The sequence below is a fragment of the Brienomyrus brachyistius genome, chromosome 3 (genome assembly GCF_023856365.1).
Source record: "Brienomyrus brachyistius isolate T26 chromosome 3, BBRACH_0.4, whole genome shotgun sequence".
Classification (NCBI taxonomy): Eukaryota; Metazoa; Chordata; class Actinopteri; order Osteoglossiformes; family Mormyridae; genus Brienomyrus; species Brienomyrus brachyistius.
In genome coordinates this window covers 25,334,447-25,347,722 of record NC_064535.1, presented here as the reverse complement: position 1 = coordinate 25,347,722, position 13,276 = coordinate 25,334,447, and the positions used below count along the sequence as shown (strand labels likewise).

The 13,276-nt window shown below is 41.1% G+C and overlaps 3 protein-coding genes across 4 annotated transcripts in view; 1 reads left to right on the top strand and 2 right to left on the bottom strand.

Annotated features, from left to right (window-relative positions):
- Nucleotides 1-118: 118 nt before the first annotated feature.
- Nucleotides 119-1,787, bottom strand: rhno1 (RAD9-HUS1-RAD1 interacting nuclear orphan 1). The gene is made up of 3 exons (XM_049009533.1): nucleotides 1,665-1,787; nucleotides 1,248-1,519; nucleotides 119-1,046 (listed from the first exon to the last, which is right to left on the bottom strand). Exons 2-3 carry the CDS (start codon nucleotides 1,422-1,424, stop codon nucleotides 285-287), a joined length of 939 nt encoding a protein of 312 aa, XP_048865490.1. The 5' UTR covers nucleotides 1,425-1,519; nucleotides 1,665-1,787; the 3' UTR covers nucleotides 119-284.
- Nucleotides 1,788-1,884: 97 nt separating this feature from the next.
- foxm1 (forkhead box M1) lies at nucleotides 1,885-7,507 on the top strand. 2 transcript variants are annotated; one of them, XM_049009531.1, is made up of 9 exons: nucleotides 1,885-2,038; nucleotides 3,081-3,536; nucleotides 3,688-3,836; nucleotides 3,978-4,166; nucleotides 4,320-4,448; nucleotides 4,828-4,887; nucleotides 5,171-5,222; nucleotides 5,367-5,536; nucleotides 5,634-7,507. In XM_049009531.1, exons 2-9 carry the CDS (start codon nucleotides 3,125-3,127, stop codon nucleotides 6,291-6,293), a joined length of 1,821 nt encoding a protein of 606 aa, XP_048865488.1. In that variant the 5' UTR covers nucleotides 1,885-2,038; nucleotides 3,081-3,124; the 3' UTR covers nucleotides 6,294-7,507. The 2 variants fall into 2 exon arrangements, with proteins under 2 accessions (XP_048865488.1, XP_048865489.1); XM_049009532.1 differs by lacking the exon at nucleotides 1,885-2,038 and adding an exon at nucleotides 2,056-2,940.
- Nucleotides 7,508-9,674: 2,167 nt separating this feature from the next.
- The window catches only part of LOC125738651 (cystine/glutamate transporter-like), a 7,529-nt gene continuing 3,927 nt past the window's right edge, over nucleotides 9,675-13,276 (bottom strand). Inside the window, exons 8-12 of the mRNA XM_049007835.1 lie at nucleotides 11,724-11,827; nucleotides 11,551-11,647; nucleotides 11,077-11,226; nucleotides 10,679-10,856; nucleotides 9,675-9,754 (exon numbers count right to left, since the gene is read on the bottom strand). Of these exons, the coding sequence (XP_048863792.1) occupies nucleotides 9,690-9,754; nucleotides 10,679-10,856; nucleotides 11,077-11,226; nucleotides 11,551-11,647; nucleotides 11,724-11,827 (594 nt within the window). The 3' untranslated portion in view covers nucleotides 9,675-9,689. The remainder of the gene's footprint in view (nucleotides 9,755-10,678; nucleotides 10,857-11,076; nucleotides 11,227-11,550; nucleotides 11,648-11,723; nucleotides 11,828-13,276) is intronic.

Here is a 13,276-nt window from a genome sequence, read left to right as displayed (position 1 = left end):
CAGCGGAAATGGTTTTAGTTATAAGAATTAGGTAAACCTTCATCTGAAAATGGATCAAACTCTGTATAGTATAAAAATCGTGTAACATTTGAGCACCTTAATACAAATAAATGTGCAAACGTTTTAAAAAAAGATCCAGAACAACCATCCTTTTATTTAGTGGTCTGGATACATGACATTTTATTACAGGCTGATACTTGTTAATAAACCAGTTTTGCAGTCTGTTGACCAATGAGAGAAAAATACATATTCACTGACAATATGCTATGACTACAGGTCCATTATTACTTATTGATGGCTACCTCTGTACTAGACAGTTGCCCTTGTTCCATGAGAAACCTCATCAGTCGTTTCCTCTTCCTCCAAGTAACCTTCACTCCATAGTCCTGTTCTGGGGTGTCCATCACTAAAATTTCTGAAGGCTGGTTATAAGATACCGTTTCTGTTAAGTCTGGCAGCAGAAAAGGGAGTTTGGAGGAAAGTTTGCAGTTCTTACTTTCTTGTGTTTCTGGAGTATCTAAGTCAGGGGGAGTGAAAACACTGTCCCTTTGATTGCTTTTCATGTTATCTGGTGTAATCATATATACTGGGCCACTGGTATGTCCATAGTTGTCAGCCAGCTGTGCTTCAGTGTCCCTGGTGGAGGCTGCGACCCCAGGTGCGATTACTCTGCAGGCTGTATCTTTTATAGTACGTCTCTTAAGAGATGTAACCTGCTTTGGTGTTTCCATCATACTGCTGCTCTCGATACTGGGAGGTGCTGCATTACTGGCAAGACCTGCCACATGACTGGTCTCAAGTTCATCCATGTGGGGGTTAAGGACCTTAAGCCCATATGTAACAGCAGGACCTTCAGGTGGAGAAGAAATGCTAGTATCAAAGGTAAGTGGAGGAAACTTGCAGACACTTGTTTTCTTGGGCTGAGGTAAAGACAGAGTGGAACTTCTGTTCAGAATACTGCTGTCTGCTTTGTGACCCTTCCATCGCCTTCCCCTTTGAGGTCCAAAGTTCTGCAGCTGCATGTTGGTATCAAACTGAGGCATTACCTGAAAGCAAGTGCGGGGGACATAAGGGAAAGACAGGATTACTGGGCAGTGACAAGAATGCATGTATGTATATAATAACTTAACACATATATGCAGTATAAAATCACACGATAGCATAAATGCAGCAAAAAAAGCAACATGCATTAACAGAGAAATAAAAAAATTTGTATGTTTGTTTAATACAAAGTAGTATTATATTACCCAGGAAGAGTTGCGCGTGCTACTTTGACGCTGGTTTTTTGATAAGAAGAGTCTGGGGTTAGCAGCACTCTGTACTTGTGACCCATGGTGGTGCCTGGCTCCATCTAGCGGTGGCTCAATGAACTGCAACTGAGGCTTTCGGCTGTTCAGTCTTTTTTTCGGTTTGTTGCGGGGCATCGGAAACAGCCAGCATGGTCGTTATGAATTACTTTACAGTGTGCTGTTCAACAAAACTATATAACACACACAGCTGTCCAGCTTGCCGCACCCAGCTAAGAAATACAAAACATTCCGTGAGAATCACAAAGCATATAACATAATCTCCGCAAGGGAAACGGAGAAAACGTTTTTGTAAGCATTAACGAAAGAGCCCAAATCGTTAATTTGAGTAAAATACTAAAGCAATGTCCCACATACCGAAGAACAGAGCCCATCAATGTCATATGTCTCTTTTATTAATTCGAAAACTTCCGCAATCTTCAGCGTAAGCAGCCAACTAGACGCTTTGTAAAGGATTCACCTTTCCATCTTTTGGCTAGTTGTACTCTTTATTCTAATTGGTTCGCCGTCGAGCACGGAAGTGTCCATCTCTGATCCCATTGGTTATATGTCATTCACGTGATTGGCATAAGTAAGACTGCGCCAAAATTCAAACGACCACACAAAACGAATGAGAAAGTGGTTGAATTCATTAGCTAGCTATACACATGAATTAATAGGTACTTATATAAAGACACCACATAAAGAAGCGGCAGATTATTGCTACACAAGGACATTCTCCTAATATGAAGGTTTGATCATAATTGATTCATTAACGTGTTCGTTGTTAAGTACAACTGCTTGTGCTAAATTAACATTGTCAGTATACAGTAGCGGGACTGCCGGGTGCTATCACGCTAATACATTTTTAACTGTAAATCACGCAATTACTCTGTAAGATGAATTAGCCTGTGCATTTTCTAACGTTATCGCTAATATTAATGAGCAATAAAAAACATCTGGATAGTTCGCGAATATTAGTTCTTAGTAACTCGGCCTGCTAGCGAAACCTTTGCTCTCCACAGAACATAACTTGCTAGCTTTAGCTAATAGTCGTTAGCATTGTATTTGAAATACAATAATTATGGCTACCTAAGATTACTTTGGCTATGCATGTTAGCAGGGTTTTAGTGTATTTATATGACGTATCGATAGTGATTTATATATTTGTATGGCTGACCAATCTAACCAGTTGTCAAATAAGGCAAACACTGCACTGATAAGGCCGGATGGTCGTTTGACGTTCAGTTTGTTGGCCATAGTACTAGTTATAAGTTTAACGGTTCTTTTTTCTAGAAGGCGACACGACACCATCTAAACTGACGTTTTTTTAAAAAATTGAATATCGTCACTAGATCGTTATTTTTCTCATTTCAACTGTCATTTTTTTGTTTTCATTTAATAAACATCTGGTACGTACAAGCTTTTGTGATGGATAAGTCGGCTCTGTTTACATATTGTAGGTTATATAATTATTTAACATAGATCATGGGTTTCTGTACACAATATTGATTACACATGGGACCTTTATCTAAACATTAAAAATGCGGGAATCCTAATCGATGACAACAATGAGCCGAGACTCAAGCTGCTGAATGTGCCAAAGGACAACTTAATATTTAGGAGCAGCTTGTTTCTGAAATGCAATAGTTGTGTAAGTTACACTTAAAGCACCATAGTCTTCGATAAGTTGCATATTTTGGAATGCACTTTCAGCTAAATAACTTTGTCTGATGGATAGATATCAAGAAAAGTTATGTTGTGAAACAGTGTCACCTTCATTTTATTCTTCAGTCAGTCCATCAGAGTACACAGCCAGTGATTGACATTTGAGCAGAATGGATGAGAGCCCCAGGCGGCCCCTGATCCTAAGGAAGAGGAAATTACCCTTGGAAAAAAAAGAGGTTCGTGTCTCACATGATGGACCCGACAGGCTGCCGTGCATCCCTGAGAATGTCCGTGTCATGGACCATCCTTCCATGCCAGACACACAAGTGTTGATCATCCCCAAGACTGCTGACCTCCAAAGTGTTATTGATACCCTCACTGCCAAAGGCAAAGAACGTGGCCCAGAAGGTCCCAACAAATTCATCTTGCTTAGTAGAAATAGTTCTGAAGACAAACCAGAGTCTCTCTGCCAGCCATCCCTTGATATAGGGAATCCAAGGCCTTTGGTGAGGTATGAACGCCTGGAAAAGTCTGGGACAGACTGTCAAGAAAAAGCCAAGCCTCTAACGGCAATAAAACCATGTGAGTCAGTCATAATTCACTACTCTCTCCTGAAATTAATTAATGTATTATTGTTCCCTGACAATGCCTGTTGAAACAGCCTTTAATTGTTATATGTGCTACTTGCAAGCCCTTGGATGTCTCATGTAACTCATGTAGTAACTTTTTATAGTGAACAAAGGGCTGGACTGCAACCCTCTAGATGACAGCCTGACAAACATCCAGTGGCTGGGAAGGATGAGCACAGATGGCTTGGAATCAAACTCCATTCAGAAAGTTTTCAAAAAGGAGTCCCGGGAATTCAACCCTAAACTTCTCCAGGTAATTGTGTTTGTTAAAGCTATGTTGGTGTTTTTCCTTGACTGTAAGTACTTGACCAAATAATTTACCACCCTGATCAGTCTCCTGCTGTTTGAAAATGTACAAATATACCAAAGCTCTGAAAGTACATTTCTCCTTTAGCCTCCAGGAGAAGTGGTGCTTCCCACTACTAAAGATCAACTGTTAGAGAGGCCGCCATATTCGTACATGGCCATGATCCAGTTCGCTATTAACAGCAAGAAGAACCGGAAAATGACCTTAAAGGAGATCTACACCTGGATTGAGGATCACTTTCCTTATTTCCGAAATGTGGCTAAGCCTGGTTGGAAGGTACACATGGTCCTCATGGGTTGAACCAGGCAGCTGATTGTATATTATTGGCTTATAGTTGTCACTGCTTACTGATGCAAGTTTGACACATTTTATTGAGAATTTGGGACTTGATTTTAATTGCTTGTCTCATTTTATTTTCATGACACTCAGAATTCCATCCGCCACAATCTTTCTCTGCATGATATGTTCATTCGTGAGACCACTAATGATGGCAAGATATCATACTGGACTATTCGTCCTGAGGCTAATCGGTGCCTGACGTTGGATCAGGTGTATAGGGTAAGTTACTGTACAACCATATGGTCAACTTGATGGCATAATACTCAGCGTGCCTTCACAATATTGAATAAGCATATTATTATTGTTGTTATATAAAAGCCTTTAATGATTTTGTAATATCTGTGCTTATTCAGTGCTTTTTGTTCAGATCAGCTTAAAAATACAAATTTATACAGCTGGATTTTTTATTTATTATCACGAGTTAAGCACCTTGATCACAGGTTACCTATACAGGGCCCCTATTGCAACTTGAATCAGCAGTTCTCAGGTTACAACCATCTTCCAGACAGCCACCATGTGCATCCTATACTGTACCAGACATGTTACATAAATGATTTGTCAGTCTAATATTCTGTTTATTTCCTGCTTCCCCCTGTAGATGGCAGTGGACTCGGCGGTATCACCTCTTCCACTCACGCCACAAGTCTCTGAGCAGCAAGTAAGGCTTATTCCAGCACCTCAGTGGAGCAGGCGTCCAGCCCCATCTCACACCTTCTGGGTCTAAAAGTTCTCCTGTAGCACTAATAGAAAGTAGCAACAGGAAGGAGTATTCGGACATCAGCAGTCACGATTGATCTTGCTACCATGCAGTCGATTTAAGTAACCTTACTTCAAAGCAGGTCTAAGTCAGGCTGCTGTCAACCCGCTATTGATGGGGAACATGATGCAGGGAACATGAACCATGCGATCTCTCTGGGTAAGAATGTGATCTCTTCCCACAGCAAAAGAAGCAGATTACTGCTGAAGTTAAAAAAGTGCCAGCTGGTGGCTTTGGTGAGTAGAGAAAATGATGGTGACCGTGACCGCTGTATAAGCTCTAGGTCGTATCCTGCTCATGGATTTAGCTTTTATTTGTAGCTTTTCTTTTTCCTTTAATCCTCTGGTGTGTTTTATTCTTCCCCGGCACCTTATTCTTAGAGAGGAAGATGAAGCCTCTTCTGCCTCGCACAAACTCCGTCCTGGTCCCTGTCCAGCTCCCTCTTGCCCCATCTCTCTTCCTGTCACCCATAAACCTGCCCCCTACAGCCATTCAGCAGAACTGCATCTCAGTCCCCAGTGGAGGCAAGAGACTCCGCATTGCCCCCAAGGTAAGGCAGAGCCATGGGATTAATAATCTGGTTTCGTTGTGGTTAGTCTTACAAAAAAAGCCAGCTTTTGTTTCATGCATGTCCCTTTTGCTTCCAGACGCCAGGGGAACAAGTGTCCCACCCCAAGAGAGAAGCTAGCAGTTCCCGCCGCAAGCAGAGCCTGGTCCTGGCCCCCAGCGAGGAGCCCCTTGTTCTATTCCCTGACAGCACTTTCTTTGACTCTGGCCTGGCCTCGGATCTTTCCAGCTTCCACGACATCAAGGACGAGCCGCACCCAGAACCAGACAGCCCGGCAAAAGAGTGCAGCTATAAGACTCCAGTCAAGGGTGCCCACCCAGCATCCTCCACCCCCAGCAAGCCTCTCCTTACCCCACCCAGTCCCACAAAGCCCATGCCCCTAGGCTCCCAAGACCACAGCTTGCCAGACGTCAGCCCCATTCAGGCGGCCATCACACCACGACGGCCCAGCCGTGACGCTTTCAACACATCAAGTGCAGCCTTCAAGGAACTGTCATTCTATAGTGGCCCTTATGATCTCCTGAACACCATGCCTGACTCTCCTACCTCCCCCAAGGCCCAGGTGCCAGGCACCGGTCCTGCCCCAGCCAACCGCTCCTTCACTGAGGGCCTGGTTCTGGACACCACAAACGACAGCCTGAGCAAAATCCTGGTGGATATTGACTTCCCTGGGCTGGATAGTGAAGACTTGGGGATTGGCAATATCAGCTGGTCTCAAATCATCCCTGATCTTAAGTGAACTAAATTGCCCCTTGTCTGTGGGAGGGTTGTCCTTAAATCGCCCTTTCTTTGCATGTCACAGGAAAGGTACATTTCACTGACTCTTGGTTTTGTCTTAAGAAAGATGTCTTTAGAATAGTTTGCTTGTTTTTATTTGTTTGCTTGTCTTTTCTTCTGTTGACAAAATGTAAATATATAGATCTTTATTTGCACAAACTGTATATTTTATTTACATATTTCAAAGTTTAAATTTATACATCCACTTTAATAAGACACTACTATGCTTGGGACACAAAGATCCTGGGTAACGTCCATTTGTTGAACCGTTTGGAGTTTTCATATTCTGTATATGCATAAGTATTACATCACAATAAGAAAAGGCAAAGGATATTTAAAGAGTGCATAGGTAGTGATCAGGGCTATGCTATAAAGGTTTTAGATAAAGACAAGTGACTCCTTACGACCTATTTTAAATGGCTACAGTTTCTTGTATGTCCATCTTTATGTGGCTTTTTAAGAAATGTATTGCTTCATCTGTACTTAAATTCTATTATTACTGCCATAAGTAGAGGAGTGTTTGTTTTAATGCCCTTTAACTGCTTTGTGTGACCAGGACATGCTTCTGGGCAAAATACTTCAAGTGGAGTGTTTCTGTGTGTTTTCCTAGTGGCTCTGGTGTCTGCTTCCAGGCTTGTGTTGTTTTCAACCCGCTCCTCAGTGCTTTTTGCCTCAAAGCTGTAAGCAAGTTCTAGGAAAGCAGTCCAACTGGCATGGAGACCTAAACCATGAATCTTGCGGAATATCTATGTGGAAATGGACACCACAACATCATTTTTGTGAAGTTGGCTATGCATGAATCAGTGGTTACATCGGAAATGTGCTGAAAGGCAGAAGCTGTCTTCCGGTGCAGGAACACCTGTATATTACACTGAACACTATCACTGAAGCTGACATTTCATAAGAACCGCACTGTTATGCATTCATTGCAAGGTTTTCATATTTATTATATGCAAAGAATTCTGTTTGTGCTTCTGTCTGGAATGGAAGTCCCCAATATGTCATTTATGGGAAAACCTATTATGGGTTACCAGCTGGACTTTTTGTCAGCCTACATCATCAGCCCAACCTTCACTTATTGATGGAAAGCCTTTGCTTTATCAGTACTGCAATTCATCTTTCCAATTGTACATATTTTCCCCATGTTACAGTGTTTCCATTAAAAGGGTAATTTAATCCTGGTTTGTGTTGCATGTTATTAAATGGAAATTGTGATATACTGTGGGGTATTATTGTACAACGCAGGCAGAGTCCCAGAAATTGTACCGTATTGTATAGTTAGTTAATACATTCATGGATGAAGTTTATAGGAAGAGATTATGACAGTGATGGCATAATTTGTAATTATGATTAATAACTGGGTGGCACCGTTGCCTCGTGCCTCCTAGCTTGGGGCTTCGAATTGTTTCGAAATGAATTGTTTGCATGTTCTGCCCAGGTTACTTTCCCTGTCCACTGCAAAGCCACGCAGTTAAACGTGTATCTCTAAATTGCCTGAAGTGTGTGGTCGTGTGCATGTTCCATCCAGACTGCTCCTTGCCTCTGCTGACACACTGCAGCACCAGCATCACACATACTGTATATTCAAAGTTATGAGGATGCTGAATGCTATTTAACATTAAGAGTTTTACAAACAGCACTTATTGTGAAATTGACAGCAATGAAATTGGTGTCGCTTATAGAAACTTTACAATAGCGTCTTCATTAAAGTTGAAATTAAAGCAGAAATGAGCCCAGGAAAAATGACAGGCTGTGAATGCGAAGAAACTACAGATCACGTGCTGCTTGGTCACATGATAGTTCCTGGTAGAGTGAAAAGTACCTACTGTGTAATAGAGACTAAAAAAAGGTTCAGGAACTACCTCGAAGGAACTACAACCAGTTCCTATGCTGGGAACCTAACAGAAGTTCCTTATTCCTGAAAATGGTTCTTATTACTGCTTTTTGTTTAACTCGCTGGCCAAGTTTTCATCAATTACTTCTATACAGCAAGTCACTATTCTGCGTGATAAACTAATTTGTTCATATATTTTTGTGCTCTCTGGACACAGGAGACTTGCTGTCTCTACCATGCATTCTTTCAAAAACTCTCCTTTGGAGAAAGGCTTGCTGGGCTTTGCTAAGTTGAATTCCAACAAATAACTGGCCTTGGTGCTAGACTCCTGAATAGTAATTTATGAGAAAAATGTTTTGAGTGCCTGTAAATTGGTTGATAACCTCTGAGCAATAGCTGTCCTTTCTTGCATTGACTGGTTGGTAGCGTAGTGAGCATGCTTGGTGGAAACGTGGTGGCTGATATTGTATTCTTTGAAAACTGCAATGGTTTCTTGGCAAATAAGACATATGGCTACGATTGGACTTCAGTGAAAAAATATTTAGCTGTCCACCTGGTATTCACTAACGTGAAGAATGAATAATTGTGTGTAGAGACCACAGACTTGGTTTTAGCAAAGGTGGATAGTGTTTGGAGTGCGCCATCTTGTGGAATCAGCTGAAACGCAGGGTATTTCAGGAAAAAGGCTAAATAAATGGGGTCTTCAGAGTGTTTTAGAAGTCCCTTTTTGACGGGTAATTTAGCAAATAATCAATGGAATTAATTGAACAGTCTGATGGACTGTATGTGGCCAGGGGGCCGTAGTTTACCCACCGCTGCTCTAAGTGCAATATTTTTATATGGAATTCTGGGGAAGTTTATGGAATAAAACAAAAATATTCATGTTCCTCAAACTTATAAATAGTAAAACCAGAGAAAATGTTAATTTTGCAGTGGTTTCTTTTTTCCAGAGCTGTATATTGATAATCTATTAAAGCATGTCATTATACTATTAAGCCAAATGTAAATGATTTGTTTATAATAATAAAAAAACACCTTTTTAAAACATTCGTAGGCTTGTTTTATTGATGTGAATATGCTTGCATCAGTGGTTAGCGTGAACTTGAGACTTGTAGAGTAACCTGAAGCTGCATCACGATTGCATCATTGGTCTGTCAGCTGAGCAACAGGTCACAGAGGCATGGAATTAGCACTGAGGACGACATTTCACATAACAGCTCCAGAGATGTTCTGTGAAGCTGGACGTACAACATACATGTACTGTAGTCTGTAGGGCAATAAGCATGTTTTGGCAATATAGGAAAATGACAGGCATGTCACAGTATCACGGTTCATGTGTCCATATTGTACTTTAAGGTGCATACTGAACGGCTCTTACATCCCTAGTGCCTATTATAGATTTTATATTATATTCTTTCACCTATTAAAGGTAGGTGCTACACCTACAATATTTTTTTATATTACATTTATCACTGAGCTAAAGGCTTCCACGGTCAGTGTATGTGACAAGTATCTCTGAGGGCTTCAGTATGTTTTGACCTCCTGCTGGATCACTTCTAATAGGATCTGAAGATGCTTGGTGCATGACTCTGGGGAAGAAAAATGGACAGATTGTGGTCAGCAACTAAAAACATGATCAAAGCACACAGTAATATTCTGAAAACAGATGAAGAAATGAAAAATGACAGGCTGTGTTGGCAAAAGAAGCACCACACAGATCACACGCTGTTATCTGCCCGGTCACATTTACAGGCGTTTTAAAACCGAAGTTCAGGAACCTAATTTATATAGTTCCGAGTTCCTGGGCCATTTTAACTGAGAGAGGTCATGAAAGACCCAAAAAATTGTTTTGTCACTGGGGGAAATCGATCATACGGTCCAACAATATGGGACAAATTGTGTCCTGTATTGGTTCAAAGGCCACAGCATTTCATTTCTTTACACAGTCTGCAGCATAATTCATTATTAAAATAAATTTCATTTTTGATCTGGCCAGCAGATCAATTTTGTTCTACATAATAAAAATTATGTAGTTATTCCACTAATAAGCGTTGGCCAGCTTCACCACGGTACCAACGATATTAGACAGAAGAATATCAATTATTAATCAAATTTTCCTATGAAATATAGAGACACTAGCAAAAAAGGTATTAATTAATTTAATTAAATTGAGATATAAAAATAATTTAATCTACTCAATTTTAGCTCTACTGCTACTCTTATTCCTGCATTTTTGCATAACTTTAAAGTTAGCACTGGTGTTTGTGGTCAACAGTCAGAAAACTGTATCTTTATAAGCCCCAACCTGTAGTTCCTGGTAGAGTGAAAGGTACCTACTGTGTAATAGGGACTAAAAAAAGGTTCAGGAACTACCTCGAATGAACTACAACCAGTTCCTATGCTGGGAACCTGACAGAAGTTCCTGATTCCTCAAAATGGTTCTTATTCCTGCGATGACAAAGCGCCTTATGATACAGCAGCTCTCATGACTCTTTGGCTTTTGCATCACTCACGGATGGCCATTCTCCAGCGGACAGGTAGGCGCTGCTGGTGCACAGTCAGGTAGTACACTGGCACGCCTGACAGTGTGACTGCACAGCTGCTTCCAGTGTTCCAGGGGTCTGAGTACAGGGACATGCCCACAATGAAAAAACATACTGCAGTGAAGCTGATAGTAACGGCTACCGGCACCTGAGAAGGTAGAAAAAAGAAAAACAGATAATTAAATCACCAGGCTGCATTAAGAATGTGTCTCAGGTTTCCAGGTTGTTGTTATTTATAGTTATATTTTCTAAGAATCAAACCATTTTCCTTGGTGTAATTAATAATTAATCAAGGCAAACCCTATGCAGCCATATCGAAATTACCAAGAGTAGCTAACAAAAATAATGAAGTCAAGTAGTCCAGTGACCTTGAAGGGTCTGGAGTGGAGGGGGAACCTGTAACGGTGTATGAGCAATCCCAGGGTTGTCATAGAAACGAAGAGCCAGTGAGAAAAGGCGGCATAGTTGATCAGCTGGAAGAGCTTGCCTCTAATCAACATCACCACCACCAGCGGGTACTGTGGGGACAGGGAATCAAAAGTGGAAAACAAGGGATTTCAGGGCCGTAAACCAGTATGTGTCCATTTTCATTCTCACAATGTGCTCTTCCGATACTGACTAGCCAATTTCAGTCAATGAGGAAAGTTCAGTAACAGTCTGACAGAACCACAATATGTGGGAATTTCTCATTCCAGCACATTCCCATGACCTAACCGATCAGGTGCTATTTATACAGAAAAGGAACTTTGGATGTTATATTTTAATATCCAAAATAAATAATAAAATAACTGAAACAGTCTTGCTGATGCATTAGTGTACTATGATGATGGAGCACTGCTTACCAGCATCAGTACCGCTGGCAGGGGTGTCTTTCTGCGGATGTGAATCATAGAGAACAAGGCGGGGAAGTGGCCTTCCCTGGCTCCCACAAACAGCATCCTGAGACAGAGAGGAAGGTCATCAGGCTTCTCTCCCAATGGGACTCAGTGCAGGTCCTGACAGGGAAAACATCTACCTGGATACTGCAAAGAAACTTCCATTGAGGGACCCCAGGCAGGACATGGCCACCAGTATTGGGATGATGGATGCGATGCTCTGCAGAGAGCGGTGGGCAAACGTCTGAAAAAGGTAACAAATTATCACTGACCACATTCCTAGCAGCATATCGTACATCGTCATGTGACCCTAAAACCCTTCATATACGTCATAATCTGCTCTGGTGGTCTCTCATATTCAATGGTAAACTTCTACGTTGTAAATATAAAACACAAAGGTCTATATGATGCATTGAATAAAACCAGAAGTATAATAATAACACGAATGCGTGATTTCATTTTCTGTTTCACTTAGGGTGGTTTTCCACAGCAACAGGTACGGAACTTTTGGTATTTTGTATTTTGAAGTACAGTACTTCAGGGTGTTGGTTTACCACCGGTGTAAAAACTGGTACTGGCGGGATATTTTGTACCTAATTCTAACAATGGCTGGAGTATATTATACGGCTGGATGACGTGCAATATTAACACCAACATCGCATGGTATGCATATCTAATTCTTATATCGCCAGTCAGCTAGATTAAAATATGGCTCTTTCTTACTTTCAATTCTGTTCGGACATTAGCTGCACAGTATTAAAGTTTCGTTAAAATCATTTTACTCTGTTACTCTGTCATAGGAAAAAAAACTTAGCAAGCTTTGCCATTTTAATTATTATTCCTTTTATCCTTTGTCCTGTGTTAGTTTTCTGTTCCTATCTCTTATATTAGACGGGTCGGTGCCAACCCGTGTATTAAATCAGCTATAAAATACCCGCAAAACAATAATATATTATCCATTCTTACATCTTAGCTACCTTGTTAAGCTTCCTTATCCACGAAAAGATTGGTTTTATTATTTTTGGTGTGGCTTTCCGGATCTTTCATTTGACAGCATACCTCTCATTTTCAATTAAAAATAATGGTAAAATAAACCTCTAGAGAATTATATAAATAAACACACCTCACACCTCTGGGACCCGTGTTCGAGTCTCCCACTGGGTTATATGTGTGTGGAGTTTGCATGTTCTCCCCATGTCGTCGTGGGATTTCCTCCGGGAAAACCCCAGTCCAAAAACATGCTGAAGCTAATTGAAGTTGCTAAATTGCCCGTAGGTATGCATGTGTGAGTGACTGGTGTGTGAGTGTGCCCTGCAATGGGCTGGCCCCCCATCCTGGGTTGTTCCCTGCCTCGTGCCCATTGCTTCCGGGATAGGCTCCGGACCCCCCGCGACCCAGTAGGATAAGCGGTTTGGAAAATGGATGGATGGATGATCTTATCTTGCCTTACATGTCTGGGCATGCCTTACCTAGCAATTTTTTCAAAATTTATTTATTTTGTTTAAATAAGTACACAAATCTATGTGGCGCTTTTATGCATTTTAAACTTACAAACGGGTCGGTGCCGAGCCAAACACCATAGACAATCACTTTCGTCTTTGCCGTTTAAATCATTTTATAAATATCCCAGTATTTATTACAACAAAATCACATCACTAGGACACTAGGATCATTATATTCAACAAAATACTTT

Bases quoted from the DNA above. Each gene is read 5' to 3' on its own strand.
- foxm1 (XM_049009531.1), top strand. From the start codon at position 3,125: ATGGATGAGAGCCCCAGGCGGCCCCTGATCCTAAGGAAGAGGAAATTA. The intron at 4,167-4,319 runs GTACACATGGTC...CATGACACTCAG, and splicing joins TGGCTAAGCCTGGTTGGAAG to AATTCCATCCGCCACAATCT. The intron at 5,537-5,633 runs GTAAGGCAGAGC...TTTTGCTTCCAG, and splicing joins GACTCCGCATTGCCCCCAAG to ACGCCAGGGGAACAAGTGTC.
- rhno1 (XM_049009533.1), bottom strand. From the start codon at position 1,424: ATGCCCCGCAACAAACCGAAAAAAAGACTGAACAGCCGAAAGCCTCAG. The intron at 1,047-1,247 runs GTAATATAATAC...ACTTGCTTTCAG, and splicing joins GCACGCGCAACTCTTCCTGG to GTAATGCCTCAGTTTGATAC.